Source organism: Physella acuta, unplaced genomic scaffold (assembly GCF_028476545.2).
Source record: "Physella acuta isolate Inbredline_101_S28 unplaced genomic scaffold, ASM2847654v3 ptg000165l, whole genome shotgun sequence".
NCBI lineage: Eukaryota > Metazoa > Mollusca > Gastropoda > Physidae > Physella > Physella acuta.
In genome coordinates, this window is record NW_026731684.1 from 229,526 (window position 1) to 253,114 (window position 23,589).

A 23,589-nucleotide genomic window follows, 5' to 3' on the forward strand; every position below is an offset into this window, starting at 1 on the left:
AGTGTATAGTGGTGTATAGTGTATAGTGTATAGTGTATAGTGTATAGTGTATAGTGTATAGTGTATAGTGTATAGTGTATAGTGTATAGTGTATAGTGTATAGTGTATAGTGTATAGTGTATAGTGTATAGTGTATAGTGTATAGTGTATAGTGTATAGTGTATAGTGTATAGTGTATAGTGTATAGTGTATAGTGTATAGTGTATAGTGTATAGTAAATCCATGTTAGTTTCCATATATGGGCTCTCGATAAAATAGTTACAGAGGAAGATCTTGAGAACATTGAACAAGAAATGGAGCGTTGCCATAAATGCAATGACATCCTCAGCTAACACATCTGCTGCCGTTGCGGAACGCCCAGACCAGTTGCGTGACAATAATGTGGCCAACGGATTCTATATAGTTTGTGAAAAACATTGTAGTGCAGCTCATTCTTGTGGATCCCGTGGCAACTATGTCCATGCTATTTGTGGAATACCCAATGAAGCAGACGAAGGGTACGGAGGGAACATTACCTGCAGATTGTGTCACAACAAACAAGACATCATGGAACACAGGTCAGCAGCTCATACTGGCTTGCAAACTCAAGGTGCTAAGATGCATAAAACATCAAATACAAAATTTAAAGACGGTGAAGTGGGTGGCAATGTACGCATCCGTTTTCCAGATGTTGACAGAGGTCACGGTGACCCCGAAGCGTGATTGCAGTTGTTATGAGCGTCGAGGGCGGTTTCTACAAATTAGGAACGGAACATGGTGTTCTAAAACAACTGTATGCTAGAAGTGAGTTTTCAATTCTTCACAGCTCTTATTGTCGTCAGTTGGCACTGAGGAAAAATCACAACGAACCATCGCATCTTCACAATCATTGATTGAGGGCCAAGGCTACACTAGCTGCAATTGCACTACTAAGTGCACAACAAATCGCTGCAAGTGTAAAAATAACAAGCTGCTATGTAATTCTAAATGCCATCAAAGTTCAACTTGTTGTAACAAATGATGACATTGATTGATTGAGACTACAGTACAATAAAAATTTTGAATGTTTCTGTCATTTACTTTAATTAATAATCAATAAAGACTTAATTTCATGATCCTTACGGCATAAAAAAAAAACCCAAAATCTGCTCATGATCTTCTAATTCGGACTTTGGCCGGTCGTCCCCAGCCAGATGATCTTCTAAATAAGACTTTGGCCGGTCCACCATGGCCAGTCTGCGGATTGGCCGGCCAAAGGCCGAAATCAAGCAAAGTTTCGGACTTTGACCGACCTATGGGAGGCGATATTGGCCAATGCGCGGATTGGCCGGCCAATCCTAGCATTGGCCGACTTCGGGCTTTGACCGTAACATATATATACATATATATATATATATATATATATATATATATATATATATATATATATATATATATATATATATATATATATATATATATATATATATATATATATATATATATATATATATATATATATATATATATATATATATATATATATATATATATATATATATATATAATATATATATATATATATATATATATATATATATATATATATATATATATATATATATATATATATATATATATAGTTTTCATCATAACAATTAAACTTAATCAGTACAGACCCAAATATTTAATGTAGGCTAAGGGTTCGTCCATAAATGTCTTAAATAACGTCTCACTCATATGGAGCAGGCGGGGGCGTAATTTTGTGACGGTATATGTGATAAGTGGGAGGGTGGGGGGAGTTCAGATGGTAAAAATCGTCCCAAAAAGCGTGACGTCATTTATGGATCAAAATAAAATGAATGCGCAAAAACGCACGTCTTCGTCCTTTTCTTCCATCCAGCACATCAGCTTTTTCGCGAAATTCCCGTAAACGTCGATTGGGATTTCCCGCTAATTTCCCAGAAAATGACTTGGTTTTTAGTCAACCAAAATAAAGGTCTGGACAGAACTCCAGTGAGCGATACACATTAACACATGATTCGTTGGACTAGGTTTGTGATAAAGCCTGTGGTTTTTTTTTTAAATAACCGTGTTGAACTTAACGTTTTTCTCCTTTTGTTTAAAAAGTAAGGAATGTTTAGGTCTAATAAATAATAAATTATAGATTGTTTACTGGCTGGGCTAGTGTGTGTACTCACTGTGTACTCACACTACTGTACTGTGAGGGGGGATTAATACACATATTAGGTAGGCCTGATATGGGCTGGGTGGTTTAGATTATAGTACACACCCTTTAGATTATGATCTGTTTGTTAGGCCTATAGTTAATTAATTATTATAATAATTATATTAGGAGAGGCCAAAAATATATGGGCTACTTTATAATGAATAATGGCATGGTGTAGGTGGGTGGATAAATTTCTCGTTTTTGTAAGAATAATTATCAATTATATGCTTGATCCATTTTTATTTGAGCATTCAATAACTAATTACTCTATGAAATATTAAATTAGGAGGATAAACAAGACTTAGGATAGATAATCGGCTGCTTCTACCATGGACAAACTGTAGGACTCTACTACTACTAGTCTATATTTATATACTCGTTTTTTTTAAAAAGACAACCATACCCTTTTACTAGCGCGTACAGCATTGACAGTTTTACAATATAATATTGGGTTTTCAAAATATGACTGGGGGGAGGGGATTTTGAACGAAAATAGATCTGCCTATTAATTTTATTCTTAGTCTTAGATCTTTACCCTTCCTTTTGCGTGTTATGTTCTTTCTTAAAATAGAACGTTACCAATCAATAGCCTCACAAATAGGCTCTGTAGAACTGTAGATAGTGTGGGTATTTAAAAGTCAAAAGAGGCTTAGAAAATACATTTATTTGTGTGCCCTCTTAACACAGTAGTGTTAGTAAGCCAAGAAGAACTTGCCGTATTTTCTTAAACTACTAGATCTACATCTAAGAATTCTAGACATCAAAACTTGGTCTGTTTTTAATGAAATTTAATGTTTACCTTTATGACATCAGGTATAATATAAAACATTAAATCAATTTATTTTGTGACAAGTCAATTTATTTTGTAAATCTTAGAAGCCAACTTGTAACTAACTTTAACTTAAAAAAATTAAAAGTATTTTCAATTTTAATTTAATAAAATAACTTTTAAATTTAAGTCATTTATTTAAAATATTTATAGATCTACTTTAAAATAATTTTCATGGAATAAATAATCACTAGAATCTAGACTCTTGATCAATAGTTCTATAGTTAGTAGTTCTATAGATAGACCTGCCTAAGGTCTATATAGATAGGCCCTAATACTACTAATAGTATATATTATTATACAATTTATAATGATTATTTTCAAAGTTTGTCAAATTAGTAAATCTAATATAGATCTATATAACAAAAAAATCTTAGACATCACATAATACACTAATAGAATAGGTATAGCTCATTTGAGTTAACATAAAAAAAATTAGGTATTTGATTCAAATGTGATGACATTTTTTTTTCATTTTTAAAAATGTTGCATCACTTCCTTAAATGAAATATTGGTCCTGTAATAAATCATTTTATTAGCTAAACAAAGTAAACACAAACATTGTAAACATACTAACATTGATCTTTATTCTAGACCTTACTAAATCTTTGTTAAAGAATTTTTACCTAACAAAATAAATATTAATAAAATTGTAAGTTGATACAAGCTAAATTCTTAGGTAAGCCTAGCTATCTGGATCTATTTTACTATTTTACATTTTTATTTTAACTAGAATCTAGATCTAGATCTAGTACTAAGTACTAGTATTTACTATTTACTATTTTTTAATGAATATTTTAAACTCAATAATAAATGTATATTGAATATTGATTATATTGGGGACAACACTGGTGTAAGTATATGTTTTCTATGTAAATTTCATTTTGTTGGGGGGGGGTGGGGGGGGGCTCTGTTTACATCTAGACTCTAGATCTGTATGTATATTAACACCTTTTAATCAATAAGAGTGCAAGCAAAGTGCAGTAACAGTGGCGTAGCGAGGTCGGGTGTCACCCGGTGCGGCACTTAATGGTGTCACCCCCCCAGAGGCATAGAGACCCTTCCCAGGGACACACTTTCAAATTTTCGATTTGCACCCCCCCCCTCAAACTTTCGATTTGCACCCCCCCCCTTGGTGTCACCCCCCTAAATGGTGTCACCCGGTGCGGTCCGCACCCCCCCGCCCCCCCCTCGCTACGCCCCTGTGCAGTAATAATCATCATTCCTGCTGCTACCGTTTTCACATGTATAAATGAACAGGCCTGTGTAACTGTGTAAGCAATGCCCAGCCTCTTTTTCTTCCAACTTTTCACGTATAGGTAATATATGTACCACAGTTGTTAATGAAATTCATGATAAACGAAGTGTAAAATCCAATAAGCTCAAAGTTCTGATCTCATCTGTCGGGTGTTTTCCTACACTGAACTACCTCATAAATGGACATAAATGGACAGTCTAACTGTTAAATATAAAATCTCTATAAATAGATCACAAAGCCAAGTCAGAGGCCTTGGCCTTTGGGGAACAGCAGCTCCATTCCAAAGTATTTAAACTCAGTTGCAAAATTTTTTATTTTTCCCTTACAAAAGAATTAAAACAACAATCACCATATGCAAATTATCATTGTTGGTGCTTGTTAGTGAACAGAGTTTCTTCCAGGCATCTCATCAGGGGGGGCAAAGCCCCACCCGAAAATGTTTTACCGCCCCCCCCCCCCCCCCCCCCCCCCCCGAACGAAATGAAATTTATATAATTTATATAGAAAATATATACTTTTAACAGTGTCCGCCCCCCCCCCCGAAGAAAGTTTACCCCCCCCCCCCCCCGGAGAAAAAAGTCTGGAAGAAACACTGTCCTGACCTGACCATGTCCCCAACCAAAATGTTTTTGCAAGTCTTAGTGATAAGTAACCCTTCATGTTGCTTTAAAAATGATATGTTTATTTAATCTTGTAAAAAGTTTTGCAATACCTTACTGTTAGCATCGTTCCTGTGGAGCATCGGGACACAACCACACCTCTCCATCGTACTCGGTTCTGGGCGATACCTCCAAGTTGAGCCCACAACATTCCACCTGCTTCTACTTTACTGACAGTGGACCATTTCTGTGTTTGTTTTCGCCTACCTACTTTCCTTGGGGATTCCAATGTAGTCATGCCTGTGGTGATGTTGCTAGTTTGTTTACACAGGGTGTGTCCATGCATTATCTTACTTATCCTATATTTATGTTGGCAGATGACATACCAACTAGTGTAAGCAGCAAAACAAAACCATGGATTTTGGTTCAGAGTTTGTTCTTGTGGGAGATGATGGTGAAGAAGTTGTTGAAGAAGTAGAAGAAGAAGTTGAAGAGGCTCCGCGACCTTTCCAGTACACTTACAGTAAACAACCTTATTATTTTCATTAAAAAATATTAAAATAATAAGTATGAAAAATGCGAGGTATTTAATATTTATGTTACCTTAATAAAATAGTGATAATGTAAGAAGTTTGTTTTTAAATTAAAAAGTGTTTTAACTAAAACATAATGTGGAACCATTGTATTGTTGTTTGATTAGATCCAGGATATGAAATTCACAATGCAGAGACTTCAGGTTTCGAATGTGAAATAATGGAGTTTGATGATGAAGAAGAGCTTACATTCCCTAAGTCTAAAGAGCAAGCGCCGAAGAAAGTAGTATGGAGTTTGATATATTTTATATATTAGCAGCATTTAATCTTCTTCTACTGCAATATTAAAATAATTAAGCAGCTTTATTGATCATACTAGATTTAGACAGTGTGATTATTTATATTTTAGTTTTTAATATTTAAAAAAAAAATTTACCTTTTTATTTTTGCTTAGCTTTTTTTTTTAAATGAAAAAAATCATTTAAGTAGGCTTACTATTTTATGTATTATTTTTCTTAAAAATTAGCAAGAAAATTTAGCTAACTTTGACACTGTTTTCCTCTTCCAGATCTCAAAACAGAAAAAAGCTGTGAACACTAACACAGTGTGTTTAAAAATGACTGCCCTGACTGAGAGCCCAGAAGAAACTCAACTATTGAATAATGCCATTCGCTGCGACAATGCCCTGTGTGAGGCTGTTTTCTCACACATTGACCAAGTAGATGACGATAAGGTAATTTCGGAGTTAAAATAGACTACTGCATAAAAAAAGGTTAACAAAAATTAGTTCATAGGTTTCTCATGCTAAAATGTTTTGCTCACTCTAGTATCTAGTAGATGACAATAAAGTAAATTTGGGAAGCCTGGAAATAATAAATTAATGTATTACTACTACAAACAGAGGTCTATAAAACTGTTTGTTAATCTTGCTTTAATAACTTTGTCATGGTAAACTGTTTTGTTAAGCTTTAGTACTGTAAATATTAAATTTGTGTTTTCAATGCTTTCTATAATTTATTTTAAAGTTGTTTGTAAGAACCATGTGGTTTTCTTAAACAAGTCAACAAGTGTGGCTTGAGAAATTTTGATTTAAATTTAGTTCTTTATTTTATATAATGGCATTACATTTTTTGTGGAAAAGCAAATAAAAACTGTTTTATTACTACATATTTAGAAAAATACTGAAAATTCTTCATTTATCAGCAAAAATGTTTTTGGAGTAGTTGATTTTTTAAAAGAAAAATTGTTTTGTTTTTGCTGGTTTTTGTTCTTGTGGAGACATTAATTTTAAATATGTTTATGATTAGACTTGGTGCTGCAAGTTTTGTGGCTTCAAAAACCAGTGGTTGGAAAATGTGGTGGTCAAGACCCAGGATGTCCTGTATGTAGACAATCTAGGACAAGAACTGAACTTGGAACCACTGACAGATTATGCCATCATATTTGTCATTGACACCTCTGGCAGTATGGGACGCACTGCTAAAGTAATTTGTTTTCTTCTATCTAAAGATATAGGTTATTTTTTTTAAAGACAAAACCAATCTTTTTATGAATGTTTATTATGTAAAAATTAACTTAAAATATCACAGAAAGTTTAGATTTTTATTTTATTTTACAATAATATTCTAGAACATAAAATATCTGTAAATCATATTTTACTAATTTAAAAACAAAATGAAATAGTATGAAACATAGCTGCACATATTTTTTATGGATAAAAAAAAAATCTGTACATACAGGTGACAAGGCCTAGTCAGATTCTACAAGATATTGTAAAGAAGGAGCTCGAAGAGTACCACAGACAGATGAGACTGATACTGGGAGAAGATGTACCTCAGGCAGCTCAAAGCACCAATGAAGTTTCTTGGCTGCAGTTACTCAAAGCTGCCATCATTTCTAAGATTCAAGAACTCAAGACAAATGACCCACAGAGACGTGTTGGACTAATTACCTTCAGCGACAAAGTAAATCTTTAATTTTAGAAAATATACTTATCATTTATCTATAAGGTGGATTTGAAACGTGTATATATATATATATATATATATATATATATATATATATATATATATATATATATATGTATATATTTCAGGTGATGGTTTACAAAGATGGAATGAGTGATCCTGTGCCTCTAGAAGGGGGACAACTTGTTGATTATGCAGAGCTTTTAAGAATGGGTCATTTGTCAGAAGATTTGAGACCTATTTTTGATTCAGCAGACAGCCTGATCGAAAAGATCAAATCGTATGTTACATAATCATTTCCATCTAGGTTTCATGTTACATTTTGTAATAATTTACATTTTTTACACACCAAAAAACAGTTTTATAATCTGGTAGCGATAATATGTGGTACTTTTCTGTACACCCTGGGCTAATTCAAGTTAGCTAATGAAAAATCACATTTGTAATTATAATTCTATTTTTAATATTAAGGGTACATATTGAAAGCTAAAAAATTTGACTTTGCTCTAATATGAAATTTTAAAAAATTTTTTATTATTTCAATCTGCATGGTATTTAAAAATGTAATCAGATTGAAAGAAGAAGGTCAGACTTCCCTTGGGCCAGCTCTTGTGGCTGCGGAAGGCATGGTGCGTCATTGTAAAGGGTCAAAGGTTATCCTCTGCACGGATGGCGTGGCTAATATTGGCATTGGGAAACTTGAAGACTCAACAGATCATGAAATTAATAAGTTTTACGACAATGTGACAAAAAACGGAAAAGTTTGGGGGTAAATTTTTATGTTTTTTGTGTCTTATATAGGGCTTACATATTTGGTAGGCCTTTAACTTGAAAAATTATAAGTTGAATTGTTTCTTTTGTCTTTTTTTTTAAAACATTTTTTATCCCAATTTCAGTGTCAGCTATTTGAATTTTTAGCTGATAGTTTAATGTGTTGATATTCATAAATTACTATGTATTTCCACTATTCATACCATTAACCAGAAGCTATGATTTAGTACCTTGCGCAGCTGCTAACATAATTAATTATAATTCTTTGATTTAAGCCTGTTAGGCGTACTCTAACTTTACTTAGCTTTCATAGAACCTTAATGTAGACTGATGAAGTAAATAATAACGCCTAATAAATGGCACTGAAATTCCTTAAAGCTTGTGATTCAATCATATGAACTGCCTCTTTTTTCTTTTTAATATTAATCTGAAAAGTAATATTATGCTCTTATTTTAATTTGTATTTGGCTTTTTTCCTCAGTCTATCCTTATCCATTGTTTCTTTTGATGACTGTAAGCTGCAAAAGCTGGGCAAAGTTGCAGATGAAACTGGAGGAATTGTGAGTAGGAGTTATGGTCCTTGCCTCCATAGATTAGGGTGGTCTAATAGAGTTGTGGTTATTGTATCCTTCAGCTGTTTACTTCATGTAACAGAGTTGTGTTGTATGTTCCACTAGTGTTGTAGTTTTGAATTTGTGGACTAAGAACACACTGTATATAGTAACCAGCTTTACTGCACACTTCAGTTATATAAACTGGGGTAACATCCATTGAGTTATGAACCTGAAAAAAATCTAATTATTATTTTGACTAAACAATATATATTAGAATAGATCTAGAATCTATGTATTATAATATAAGTATCACATGAGCCCAGCATCTCACCTTTTCATATTAAGCTTAACGTTTTTTTTTCCAGGTGGAGAGGGTGAAACCAACCGAGTTAGATCTACCACTAAAAACTGAACTAAGTCGTCAAACAATCGCAACTGGGGCAGAGATTAAGTTTGTTGTTCACAAAAGCATGTAAGTAAAAAATAAAGCAGGTTTATAACTTTATGACATTTAATTTTTTTAAAATCTATCTTTTTAAAAGAGTTTTCATTTGGTAACAAAACTGTTAAATTTGGATATATAGAGTACGATATTGGTAATTTTAGGGCATACAATTTGTCTCGAATCTAAGTCTTTAATGAAGGAAAAATCTAAACAATGCATGTATTGAAAGTATTAAAGGAATATTTGGCTTAAAACTAAAATACATATTAATAATAATTTCCACTAAGATGGCTAATTGGTGTTTATTAAAGCTAAAAGTCATCTTAGTTTATTTCTTTTAACCAAAGCCAACACTGATTACATCTAAATGCCTTATAATATAAAATAATTGTGTTCCTTATTATCTTGCTTTAATTAAGTAAAGTTCCCATTCAAACCTGGTGGTCTATGGGGCAGGTGAAGTAGAGTTCACCTGTTTCTGTGACCTCAGCATATGAAGGGATAGTGTGGTCAGCACTATGCCCAGCTGCCTTTACTTTCCCTAAAAGTGTTAGGTACCCATCAGAGTTGGGTGGACTAAGGGCGTTCTACTGAATTAAACCAAGATTTGAATTTGAGACTTTTGGGTGGTTAGCTGTCTAGCTCTCCACCGCTAGGCGACTCAATCTCATTGCTTTAACTAAAACTACCTAAAAATGTTTTGTTCTTGATTCTCAAAATTTTAGGCAGCTTTTTTCTGTTACCTTGTCAAGCATATCAAGGGGAGATATTTTAGACTTTTTTAATAAGGGTTAAATTTTCTGTTATTTTATTCAGGTATATCAAGGGGAAGGAAGGAGGCATGCAAGAAAGTAACTACACCTACCACATAGGAAACATCATGCTGGATAAAAGCATCCCATTCAGTTTTGCCTCACGATCCAGTACTGCCGCTGCTGCTCCTCCTGTGGAAACCAGACCTGTAGCAGCGCCACCTAGTGGAGCTGTAAACTTACATGACATCCCCAGCAGTTCTACAAGCTCTTCCGATACACCAATCTACTCAGGATTTTCACAAGGCCAACCAAACAAATTTGGAACAATTTTTGAGAGACAAGTCACGTCGGCAGTTGGAAGCACGTCACAGAATGTAGCAGGTGCGTCCTTTACTAATGCCAGTAGTCTGACGATACAAACTGTTGACTGTCCTCACCATGGCCTCAACACTTTCATCCAATTCACACCATCAAATGTAACTCAGCAACCACCCGAACAGCACACCGGCTTAAAAATTATAGAACTACCACCAGACTATGATGCATCACAAAACAAAGATCTAAAATCTTTAACATTCCCTGAGCCAGGTAAATAGTTTTATTTAGGCTGTTTTCATTAAGATTGTGTGAAACTAATTTATTCAATTTGTAGCCAATACATTTCATTTGCTTTTCACTTGTTGTCAATGTTTATTTCTCAAAGTGCTTATTTAGTAGTCATTTATTAGCAATAAAGCATACTTTTTCTTAAATTTGGCATTTAAAAAATGTTTACTTCTTGGGTCAGAAGGTACATTTTTTATTTTTTATTGTTGTCTCTATAACAAATGTTGACAAAATATCAACATTTTTATTTTTAATTCCACGATAGTATTGTAGATGAGAATGAGCTGATATTAATCATTGGGGTTATTAAAATTGTACTCAAATGCTACCATATTTTCATGTTTTCAGAAAGAGAAGAACAAAAACAACCTACTCCCTCTACATCAGAGAACATTAATCCACCACAGCCTACTTCAAACATTGAAACTAATGAAGTTGGTTACCCATTTCAAGTACAGATTAATTTCATAGATAAAAATGGTATTTGATTTTTGTTTTCAGAATAGAAATTAAATGGTTAACACTAAGCTCTCATATTCAAGACAGATTTTTTAAGTCAAAAAATTATGCATATATATAATAATGAACTACTATTTAAATAATTAAAAAGAAAAACATGGTTGCTATATTATGTATTGAATACCTTTACTAGAATTTAAGAAACGGTTCATTATTACATATCAGGGGATAGTATTCACATATCTTTTGTACACAGCTTACAAATTGTCTGTCTAGCCAGTCCAGTACACACCGCATGCTAACACTACAAATAGAATTTAAACTCTGTACTTTTGAATAAAACGATAGACCTATGTTTCACATATTTTTTCTAAAAAAAAAATTATTAATAACTTTGATTGAGAGCTAATTGATGTTTTGAATGCAGGTGTGAAAGCTCTTCGAGTGTGGACAAGAATAAAACCTTTTACCAGCGACCGTTCTGCTGCAGTAGCCAGTAAGTTAATTTAAAATTTATGCTCGTTAACTCATTAACTGTTTTATGTTTAATCTGGGTTATTTTATTGGGATTTTACTGTTACTTTTTGACATACATTTTACTCCAGCTATGGCATATGCAGAACATACAACTATTTTACTCAAATTCCACAGTTGTATAAATAATTATATGCTAATAAGCTAACTATCAATTACATTTTATCAATTTTTTTCCTTTTGTTTAATTAGTGTGATTTATTTTACTGTTTGGTTGGTAGAGCCTGTGCATTATTTAAAAAATCTCTTTCTAAACATATTCATTGGCCATATCATTCTAGCATGGCTTACTAGCTCATAAAAAGTAAACCTGGAAATTCTAACAATTAATAAAATAACAATATGAATTGGGGCACAAAGTGATGTAACAATTGTCATAAAAACTGTCATATATAGCACAAAATACTCCTTTAAAACCCGTACTTGAATGAAAAATTTACAATTGAACTTTTTAAAATTTTATTTATAGATATGAATTGGAGCACCATGGTTCTTAATTTCATCCAAGAAAATGCAAAAAAACTAAACTCATTTATCGAGCCTTCATTAAACATGACTAAACTTAAGACAGAGGCAAAAACACTCAGCAACACAACAGAGGACTTCCTGAAAAAGAATGAGTGAGTCTACGAATTTGTTTTCAAATTTTAACATTAATTTATGTCTACCCATATTTTTTAGTATACTTATACTACAATATCTGAAATTAATTAGAACAAAGAAAAAGGGGAGGGTAATAATATAATATGCTGCCTACACATTTTTTAATTTATACTATGTTTATTTTTAACTACCCTATTGGCATCTTTGAAATGCTTTTATTAGTTTAAAACATAAAGTCAAAACATTAGGATTGTAGAGTAACAAGCCAATAAAACTAAGACTTTCATTCATTCAAGAAATTTAATGTCGAAACAATTTCAATAGGGTTAAGCAAGATATCAACCTATACAGAAAGCTGGAGGAGTTCTCAGCTTTACTCAGAGATGTAAGTTTTCTTGACTTTTGTTGGTTTTATGTCATGTTTAAATTGATTTTGAGGGGTCGGCGTGGTCGAGTCGGTAAAGCTCATGGTTGCTAAACTGAAAAGTCTCGAGTTCGAACCCTCGGGCAGATGAGACTCGTTAGCTGGGGACAGCCACTCTTCTAGGGGAGACAACTCCAAAATTAAACAACTGCTGCCTTGTAGATTGTTCTTGGTTGGACAAAGGCTATGGAAGCAAATCCAAAAAGAAAAACAGGCTGAAATTGGAGTCAATGGCCTCAATGGCGCATAACCAGTTGACACGTAACGCTTAATTGTGTTGGAGGCGTGGTCGAGTCGGCAAAAAGCTCATGGTTGATAAATTCGAACAAAGTCTCGAGTTCAAACCCAGTGGCAGATAAATCTCGATCACCTTCAACACTAATAATTAATAACGAAGAAGAAGAAAGAAAGAATTGATTTTGCTGTGACAGTATCAAATAAATTTGAACAGTAAGGTGTTGCTTGGCAGGGAATTATCAATACATTTATTTTATAACAGCATACAATTGTTATAATTTGACAAAATATATAACAAGCTATGTACTCATCATAATGAAATACAATTACTTATGCCTAATCCATGAACAATTTCATCTGGATTTTTTTTAAATGTTAAAAATATTAAAGTAATGTTGTAAGTATATAAGCCATTCTATTTATTGTTTTGTTTTTCACAAATTGAGATTAAATATTGTATGCTAAGATATCATGTGATATACATATAAGTGAAATTGTGTGTTACGCTAAACATACTTATTTGAGAATACTCTATTTGCCAGGTTACTTGTTCAGATATAAAGCCAAAGGAGGAGACAATAGCGCAGTTGATTAAGCTTCAAAGCAGGAGAGATGTTGGCTAAAATGCTAAGGAAAATGCCAGTGTATTCATTAACTTGTTTACACTATCTTCAAGATTAATACAGTTCATTATTAATCATAATATTGATTATAATATTCATGACTACTTTTTTTTTATGGAGTTCAGAATTTTTGTGTGATAAAATCTTATTGCAAATTGCTTTATCCAATTAAAATGTATTACTTTATTTTAAATATGCTGCTTGCAGTAGTTATTTTACATTTTAAAACTACAATACTTTTTTTTTTACATGTCAATACTTCTGTTGAGTAATTTTTTCATTGTTCTTTGAAATTGTTCTTGTTTTCTGATATTGCAATACTGAAGAAAAGAAATCCACTGACAAACTAAACAGTGTCAGTCTCAGCTGTTATTTTAACACAGGTCGTTACTCTGCAAACCATTGCCATATCCCTGTATCATGTTTGTTTCTGTACATTGATTGTCAAACCAAAATTGGTTTTCTAGTACATTTGAATATTGTAATATTGTTTTAAGAAATTATTTCTCTCATTTTTAAAAATTCTCCAATTAAAAAAATAACATCTATAGAATTAGAATCTGACATATACAATATGAAAAATAATTGCTTTTGTAAATGTTTTCATTCTTAAGCAAATACTTTGTTTTAACTCAACATGTGTCAGTATTTTTTTCTGTTAATAAAGTTTCTCTTCAAGTTTCAAGTAAGTGTTGATAAATGAAATGAAAAATTCATGTTAACTGTGGTATAAGTAAAATGTTTTTTGTTTTGATATAGATATCAACAGATATTTTGCCTCAGTATTTACTCTATGCCAGGGGTCGGCAACCTGTGGCTCGCGAGCCGCATGCGGCTCTTTTGATATCAAGATGCGGCTCTCCAGCTCCTTGCACAAATACTAATAATCTTAATAAAAAAATAAAATATTTGAAATAAAAAAATGTTAGTGGCTCTTTAAAACCAGGGAAATTTTTGAAAATTTTAACTTTTGGCTCTTCTGCTTCAAAAGGTTGCCGACCCCTGCTCTAAGCTATTATACCACTACCTACTTAAAAATAGAACTAAGATTTCAGAGTTTAAAAATAAATCACTTTGTATGCTGAGGTCACTAAGAAATAAAACGTCTTAATAAAGGATACTCTACTATTTAAAAGATAAACCAAGAAAGGATAAACATTTTTATTTTCAAACATTTAATTTAATTTTTACAAGAAAATTTGCATATAAACTCAAGTATACTTGACCATTCAAACACATTCACATTAACTCTCTATAATACAATTATCATACTTATCTAAACACACACAAAACTAGTGTGCAGATAAGTGCTCTGTATTCTTCTGGGGATTTTTAAGTGTCGGTACAGGCCCAGGATTCTGTTTGAGAAAAACAACCAAAATATTTTTAATCAATTCATCATTTTTTAAAACTATATTATTTAAAACCAGCTGACCCGCAACGTAGCATACGCTGCTGTCTAGTTGTTTTTTTTTCTACTTATCAACAATTCGTAATTTGTGAATTCGACACTACCTCACTCCCTGCCTCCCCCCCCCCCCAGTGAAAGCAGCCGTTTACAGACGACAATGAAAATATCAAGCAGAACTTGTTATCTCCCCTTAGTTTCAAATCATTTAAAAACTAAATTATCTGCCCCTAATAGCCGTCACTTATTTGAACCTGCTTTACTATTGTAAACGTTCGGGGGTGAACCACAGCTCACCTGACAGGTGGGGATGAGGGTGGTGGCTAAGCTGAGTGGTGTTTTCTATGGTCCCCATGAAGAGAATTATATATATAGATAATAAACCATTACTTAAACAATATATAAAACAAAAGCACAACTATTTATTTTTACTAGTAAAATAACGAATGTCTTATGAAATTAAAGATAATTACAAAGGTTTAACAACTTACAGGTTTTCCAGCTCTGGGGCGTAAAATTGTGTCGTATGTCCATGAGTGAAGCTGTGGAAAGATTACCCTCAAGTTATATATATATATACATACATATATATATACATATATATATATATATATATATATATATATATATATATATATATATATATATATATATATATATATATATATATATATAGATAATAGATTGCTAGATAACACTAAGTATTTCACTTTCTTGCTCCTTTGAACATAGGAGACATTATGTTAGCATTTTTGCCATTTTGCAGGATTTTTTTCTGTTTATCCTACCCATATTTCTTTTAAAAAATTCATTCTTTTTGGCATATTTTCAGTAAAGCAGTGTTTATGAAAGCGTTAATAGACTAATACAAGTGTGGGGTGTTTCTTAAGCTTTAAAATATATATGAATCCAACTATTCAAATATGTATATGCTAAAATTTAAGACATCTACCTTAAGAAGATATCAGATATTTTGGTAATTTACTAACTTTAAATTTCTAGTTTTGTATAAAAGTAAATTTAGCCTTAAGCATAATATTATATACTGAAAGTATACTATCATACCATAAGTTGTGTAGGTAAGGCAACTCCTTGCACTCGCTTTAACTTGCCAAAACTTGGACTTTCTATGTCGTGAATCTAGTAAACATGGTAGAAATTGTAGAGATAAAGACCCGAGTCAAAGCATAATACTTAACAGCAATTTATAGTAAAGAAAATTAAAGAAATAACTTTTTGGTAAAATGAAGCATTATTATTTTTTATAATAGTTACAAACAAAATTCAAACATTAATGCATTAAAAGTAAATTTAGAAAATTGAATATTTTGTAAAAAAAAAATCAGTCTAAGTAATTTTTATTAATACAAATTTTAAAAAAATAAAAGTGATAAGTATGGTAATATAACAAATAATAAATTTTAGGTGCAAGAAATAACAGACAAAAAATGTTTCCAATGATCTATAAGTGCTGAAGTAAAAAAAATTTTTTAAATAGCATGCTATAAAGTTTACACCATAATAATTTCTAAAGCTGTTAAATTTTAGGACCAAGTTTTAAAAGATTTCATTGTAAAATACTTCTAGCAGAACTGCATTAAGACAGCTCCTTACCGCGCAAACAGAGAATCTGCCAATCTGCGATGTGCTAGAAATCAAAGGACCCGAGCTGATATCAATGTGATCCCCCATCCTGTAAACTGTGACTGAGGTCCCGGTCTTTGACTTTTCAGCAATGGGGGGAATCTGAGCAGTCTTGAACCTGTTGTCTGAAAACATCTCCTCCGCCACAGACACAGGGACCTCAAGTCTCTGGAACTTGAAATCTGAGTAGTTCAGTCGCAGACCGATCCTGCTCAAGCAATTTAGTTCTATCTGGAAAAAGTGAGAGGGAAATATATTGTTTTTTTTCCCAGTTCTAAATTGAGTTCAAACTTTGAGAAAAATATATCATAAGTTAAACTGCCTTTCAAGCAGAAGATTTAAAACTCAACTGGTATGTTCGCTAAACAACGGGTCAGACTTAATTTCAAATGTTTATGGAAGGGTGAGATTACTATTTTAAAACACTTGTTTTTCACACAGCAATGCTTTCTGTTAGGGTCATGTTACTTGTTTAAAAATGTTCCGAGCAATGGGTCACACAGTCAGTAAATAGAATGACATTAACAAGATTAATTTTACAAGTTTGTCTGTTATAAAAGTTTTTATGATAAAAATTAACACCCAAAGGATTCCATAACACATATCAAGTCATTATAAATTTTTTAAAATTAAAACTTTTATATTTTGCTCAGTAAACATTGACAAGAAAAAGAACATACTTACATTTGAAGGTTTCCAATCACCTAAATTTAAATCTGCATCATAGACAAAACTTCCACTAGCGACTGTGGACACCAAAACAAGTCATTACTTTATAGTTTCACAAACAAATTTTAGCGGTTTTTCTCCAAACAACATTAAATTGATGAATAATCATTTTTTAATAAAATAAATTTCTCAAGTTAAAATACTTAAATGTTGTTTCTACATATGTCTTTGATCACCCAATACAAAAAGGAAAAATTTAATTTGTTGGTAAAATAAAAATAAAAAACCTTTTCTATATATGTATATAGACTTACTATTGGGAGGCGGAAAGCTACACAGCTGAACATAAAATTTATCTTGGAAAGCTGTTTCTAACACATGGCCTAACACAAAAGAACAACTTTTCCAAAATGCCTGAAAAAAAAAATTGAAACATTTTTATGTACAAGCATGCAAAAACATGGCATTTTAGACTTCTTTAAAAAGATCTTTCAGAAAATTAAAAACTCACTTCGTTCGCGATACGTGGATCCTCATCCTCAAAATGTAAAAACTTCAGCTCACAGTCACTCTCCAGAGGTCTATGCATGTCCCAGGGTTCACCATTTACCAAAGCAAGAGCAGATTGTTTTGTAAGTAGTTCTTGCATATCTGGATTTGTTTTTTAAATGTACATGTGATTATGTATAAGTATTTCTTATATATCTGGATTTATGAGCTATTATTATTGTGTATATATAATGAGAGTGCTAAACATCACGTTTCTAATTAGGTTTCAGATAACAATGTTAGTATAAATAATATAAAAAATAATAAATTAAATAAATATACTATTTACGACAAACTATCCATACTTTTAAAAATATTACATGTATGAACAGATTTCATTCACAATGTATGTGCCATTTCAAATACTTACGCATTGCACAGTTAAAAGGAGTTGATAGATATTTATTCATGATAAGAGAACATTCTTCAGGGACTCCAGTATGTTTCACTTCAATTTTTTCAACACGTGTCACTAAGGCATATTGCCGTGCTTGTTCTTTCTCAAAGATGTCAACACGCTTCTTACGGACTTCTTCATTTGTTAAGACTCGAGAACTTAAGAAACCTGGGAAAATAAAAATCCACATTAGAAACTACATAAAAACTACAACAAAAGCCAAGGCTATTGCCTAGCTGGTTGGGAATAGCCCCTAGGCTATGGCCAGACGGCTGTCATTTCATGCTGAATACGATGGGAAATAATATCTTACAATAATACATACAAGCGTTTATTGTGACTGGGGAGTGAGGTGTAGATTAAAAGAGCAGTGTTATTTTTTTTATTGTGTTATATTTTTACATTAAAAAAAAATAGGCCTATGGTTTAAACTTAGTTAAGCATTTAGGTTTATATCTGCTAATGCCATGTACATTGTAGATGATCAATTATGCACTCTAACTAAATTTATTTTATACTTGGCCTAATCAATCATGGCTTATTAACTTAATAGTAGGTAATTTTTAAATTAATAAGCCTAAAATTCTAAAATTAAAATTAATTAGGGCCTAGGCCTCTGTAGCCTATCAGTTTTGTTAGTAATAGTAATTGCTATTCAACTGTCAATTACCATTTTAAAATTTGCCTGTTGGCCTAATAAATTTCAAGTAACCCGTCCTGGGTGATTATAGATACTGGTGTCCAATAATACTCTTCCATTAAATAGGTGTGTTGGTTTGTTAGTAGTATTGAACCAAAGTAAGTAAGTAGGCTAATTATTAACAAAGTAACTAAGTAACCAATGACTTTCAACCACATAGTATGATAGTTGGCACATAGCTTCACAAAATAATTAATTAAGTACTTAAAATCTAAGTAGTAGGCCTAAGTCGTAGTTTTAACACTAAATTTAGGCCGCCTTTGCTTAATCTTTACCCTAGATGGCACACGATCTAAATAAACAGATATCAGGACTGCCGGATTTTTTTTCGCTGTATCAATTTAATGTTGCCATGTATTTATATCGTAGGGGGAGGGGGGGGGGGGGGGTCCGTCAAAAAAAGCGTGACGTCATTTATGGGTGACCCCCTAAGTCTATATTATTTTTACCCTATGTGAACTTAAAAAAAAAGTTTTCAATTTGCTTGAGAGGGGTGGGAGGAATAGAGAAGTGAAGACAGACAATTTGTGAGCTTGTATTCATTCTATGACGTATGTTTTAGGCCTGCTGAACTCACAGTGACCTCGATGACCATGGGCCGTGATGGGATTTTCCACTCACTGGATAGTAAACGTAAGGCAAGCAAGCAATCACACCAGTGACGATGTTTGGAAATTTTATTTAATAAAAAAAACTAATCATAGTCTACGTCATATTTTCAATATGAAAATATGTTAACAAAAAAAAAAAAACTAGTACCGGCCAAGCTAACCCGTTTTCGAACTCGGAACTCCGGATCTATTCTTTCTTCTTCTTCTTCGTTCTTAATTATTAGTGTTGAAGGGGATCGAGATTTATCTGCCAGTGGGGTTGAACTCGAGACTGTTCGAATTTATCAACCATGAGCTTTTTGCCGACTCGACCACGCCTCCAACACAATTAAGCGTTACGTGTCAACTGTTTATGCGCCATTGAGGCCATTGACTCCGATTTCAGCCTGCTTTTCTTTTTGGATTTGCTTCCATAGCCTTTGTCCAACCAAGAACAATCTACAAGGCAGCAGTTGTTTAATTTTGGAGTTGTCTCTCCTAGAAGAGTGGCTGTCCCCAGCTAACGAGCCTCATCTGCCCAAGGGTTCGAACTCGAGACTTTTCGGTTTAGCAACCATGAGCTTTACCGACTCGACCACGCCGAACCCCTCCGGATCTATGAATAGCTAGGCCAATGCAAAAATTTAATTTCAGTAAAACAATATAATAGTTACATATTTGGATAGGGGCTGTCAATCTGATTACAGATCAGTTTGAATTTTCAAAATCTGACCATAAACAAAAAAGTTATGAATTTTTTAGTCATTAAAAAACAGCAGTTTTTTCAGACAACCGGGGTAGACCCTGAAAGAGGAAAAATACTGGGAGGGTATGGACCAAATTTTTAAGAGTTTTTCACTAAAAGTGGTATAAAAGCAAGCAGACTTCACCAATTGATATCATTTCAGGATATTTAATAGATTTTTGTATGCCGAATCCAATGCTGCTATTTTAAAAAGTGTTCTTCAATTACATAATCGACTAATCTCATAGATTGTGTAATACCCCCCCTTTCAATTTTTTTAAAACATCTAATAATCAATGTGATAAGAAGTCATTGTTTAAATGTAACACTGTTTTAATCTATAATATGATATCTATATATGCTGAAGATAATGGTAGTATTTAAAATGGTCCAACATTGTTACATAACTATCAAATGTTAAGGTTATGTAATACCACCCTTTGCTCAAAATATACCATGAATTAGTTTTGAAATCACTTTTGTCAGTTAACTTCAAGTTAATAGCCTACTAAAAGAAAATATAACTAATCAAGTTTTACAATACAAAGAGAAGAATGCTATTACAATAGTAAATTTGTGATTATGTAACTTCTTAAAAGATATGTAATCTATGTCCAATACTATAGGCCTACTCTATTCCAAAAATGTAGGCCTATTTCATTATAATTTTATTTCTTGTTATTTTAAATATCATACAACTTTTTGCTATAGAATTAGTCTAGTTACAAATGTGTCAGATCAGAATCAGAGTGTGCTTTATGATAATTACGTAATATTATTACCCATATTAAAATTAATAATTTTTACAATTTCAATAAAATAATTTTTGGAGGAAAATATTTTTTTTAAAACTTGCACAAGGTATAGATCTAGTGTAAGTTATAGGTCTATAACATAAATTTTATTTAAGCCCAATGTTTATGCTAGTAGTAAGTAGGCTTTTGTATTTTGTAGGCCTACCAGTAGGCCTTTTACAATTAAAAACTTCCTTAAGAAAAAAGCAAGTGTTTGAGTGCTTGACTGTGTAGATCTAGTAGATTCTAGAAACTGTGTAAGATTACTGTGTTTGCCTATACACAGACACGTGTACCACCACAAGCTTTTGCCTAGATTTTGATTAATCTGACTAGCCAGATCTTCTGACCAATGAATTTTATTGCCCTATTACGTAAACACGACCGCTGGATAGGCTAGTCGGCCAACCCAATGAACGTGTCAGACGAATGTTATGTAATTTCAGAGACAAAAGTCTGGCAAGATTTCTTGATCTTTGCCCGAGGGTTAGTAACATCAACTCCACAAAGTGAAGGGGGAGGTAGGTGGGGTATGAAACCACCACAAACTGAGTAGGTACCGTACGGGTGTTGTACAACATCAAAGGCTACGACCGTCGGCTCGTCGCGTCACGTACTAGTGGGGGCGGGGTGAGGCTTACGTAGGCTATGGGTGTTACATTGGGTGTTATACAGAATGCCCACCCCACCCCTTTTTGGTCAATTTGGCAGGCTAGTATCCTCCACGTTGCTAAGCGTATTTAAATGTGTAGTGGAAAAAAGGGGGACCGGGAAAAAAATTTAAAGCCGTTTTTATGAAAAAGAAATGCTCTAATTTTAAATGAAATTAGGGTGCGCAAAACGCACAATTGTTGTAATCGGACAGTAACCATCTGGATTAATTTAAAAAACAAGATAAATTTTAATCCTGAGCCGTAAATATTAATAAGACTTTTTTTCCCGTTTAAATGGGTAAGGACAAAATTATGAAACATGCCTGTCGGCTTATAGATCTAATCCATATAAAATAGAAATAGCCGTCGAGTCTAACACGGGAACACATGTAGGCCTATCTATCTTTAGAAATTGTTTACAGTATCATCCAATCGGATCGACCGCCTAGCGTCACGTGACCAGGCATTCGGATGTGCCACACGGTGTGTAGATCGACACAGCAGAGCAAGCAGTCGGACAGTGGTCAGCGCGTTAATTTTAATTTTTGCTCCAGTTTAAAATGTATGGGCGGCTTTATTTGGGGGTATTGTAGAAAAAATCATACATATAAATAAACGTCCAGATTTAAGCAATGCAGCGCAGGGTTCAGATTAAAAATTGGTCTGTAACTAACCCGGGAAACTTGGTTCAACTTTGCTGTACGATATCTTCGATAGTATTTAATATATTTTGACGACGAACCCTGCGCTGTATACCTCTACATCTAATATGTATTTCTGCCAAATTTCACTGTTGTAGTATGTAAACTCGATTCGTGTATAAAAATTTTGTAACGCGTCGTCTGTTTAAAGACGGCGATTCGAAGCACAGCCGAGCCGTTCAGTCGGACAGCGGCCGGCGCGTTATGTTTTGATTTTCGGTCCACTTCAAAGTCTATAGACGTCTCTATCTTAGAGCATTATAGTACAAATCATACATATTAATAAACGTCCAGATTTCAGCAATACAGCGCAGGGTTCAAATTAAAAATCGGTCTATAAATAACGCGGGAAACTTGGTTCAACTTTGCTGTACGATATCTCCGAAAGTATTTAATATATTTTGACGACGAACCCTGCGCTGTATACGTCTGCATCTAATCTGTATTTCTGCCAAGTTTCACTGTTGAAGGGCGAAAACTCGAAGAGTCTATAGACTCAAAGTAACACCCCTGTTTTAAAAAAGTGAAAAAGCCTCCCCCTTAATCGGCACGTCGCCGCGGGGGGTAAAAAATGCGATTCAATCGGCGATTTCTTCAACGTCTGAAATCATATTAAAATCAAACTTATACAGTTTAAAAGGTTATTCAATTACGAACAGAATGGTGTATAACATGTTAATATAAACACAATAAAAGCATGCAAAAAATAGAGTTGAACATGCAGGGGGTAGGGAAAAGCCGATTTGTCCGATTTTCTCGGCAGCGGGATTGGCCTAGCTACTATGAACTACAGTCTTCAGCTGGCACACTGTTGACTCAACCACAACGGATTAATGCAAAAAGTAAGCGAGTTTAATTACAAGATAGCAAATCCAACCTGCGAGACGCATAGTCTATTCCTTAGGGGCCACGCTCTGTGAGATGCGTAGTCACTTCGTTAAATTTATCAAAAAACAACCACGACTGTGAATACATAGTACATAGCAATAACATTTACTGGCTCATAGATCTAGATCTAAGGCTACTGAAAATCAAACGCACAGGACTCAGGCCCAGAACTAGATCTAGAAATCTAGATCTAGACTAGATCTAGGCTAGGGCCTAGCCTACTCTCAAAAAAGCCGAAAAGCTGTAGCCCGGTAGGTCGAATAATCAATAAATAAAGGATGAAATAACAGAACACACGATGCTATAGACTATAGACTGCAGAAAACAAGTAAAAATGATAAGCCTATAAATTTTACACTTACGAATTTGTTTTTGAAAAAATGTGTTTGTCATTGACCTAGCAAAAAGCTTTGTATTCAAACACACGGAAGCCATGTTGCTAAAATATTAAAGTAGTAAATGAGAA

The 23,589-nt window shown here is 33.2% G+C and overlaps 2 protein-coding genes across 7 annotated transcripts; one reads left to right on the forward strand and one right to left on the reverse strand.

The window, feature by feature from the left end:
- The first annotated feature begins 1,902 nt into the window (after positions 1 to 1,902).
- Positions 1,903 to 14,070, forward strand: LOC131936026 (circularly permutated Ras protein 1-like). 6 transcript variants are annotated; one of them, XM_059292836.1, is made up of 16 exons: positions 1,903 to 2,012; positions 5,252 to 5,397; positions 5,575 to 5,693; positions 5,976 to 6,140; positions 6,715 to 6,891; positions 7,147 to 7,371; positions 7,503 to 7,654; positions 7,946 to 8,143; positions 8,627 to 8,705; positions 9,065 to 9,171; positions 9,961 to 10,487; positions 10,854 to 10,985; positions 11,392 to 11,460; positions 11,968 to 12,118; positions 12,426 to 12,486; positions 13,305 to 14,070. In XM_059292836.1, exons 2-16 carry the CDS (start codon positions 5,289 to 5,291, stop codon positions 13,383 to 13,385), a joined length of 2,352 nt encoding a protein of 783 aa, XP_059148819.1. In that variant the 5' UTR covers positions 1,903 to 2,012; positions 5,252 to 5,288; the 3' UTR covers positions 13,386 to 14,070. The 6 variants fall into 6 exon arrangements, with proteins under 6 accessions (XP_059148819.1, XP_059148821.1, XP_059148818.1 ...); XM_059292838.1 differs by lacking the exon at positions 1,903 to 2,012 and adding an exon at positions 2,709 to 2,811; XM_059292835.1 differs by lacking the exon at positions 1,903 to 2,012 and adding an exon at positions 2,731 to 3,001.
- Positions 14,071 to 14,554: 484 nt separating this feature from the next.
- On the reverse strand, positions 14,555 to 23,570 carry LOC131936035 (large ribosomal subunit protein mL39). Its single transcript, XM_059292857.1, has 9 exons — positions 23,486 to 23,570; positions 18,026 to 18,220; positions 17,618 to 17,757; positions 17,421 to 17,520; positions 17,122 to 17,183; positions 16,408 to 16,668; positions 15,859 to 15,933; positions 15,285 to 15,335; positions 14,555 to 14,743 (listed from the first exon to the last, which is right to left on the reverse strand). Exons 1-9 carry the CDS (start codon positions 23,556 to 23,558, stop codon positions 14,678 to 14,680), a joined length of 1,023 nt encoding a protein of 340 aa, XP_059148840.1. The 5' UTR covers positions 23,559 to 23,570; the 3' UTR covers positions 14,555 to 14,677.
- Between the last annotated feature and the right edge of the window lie 19 nt (positions 23,571 to 23,589).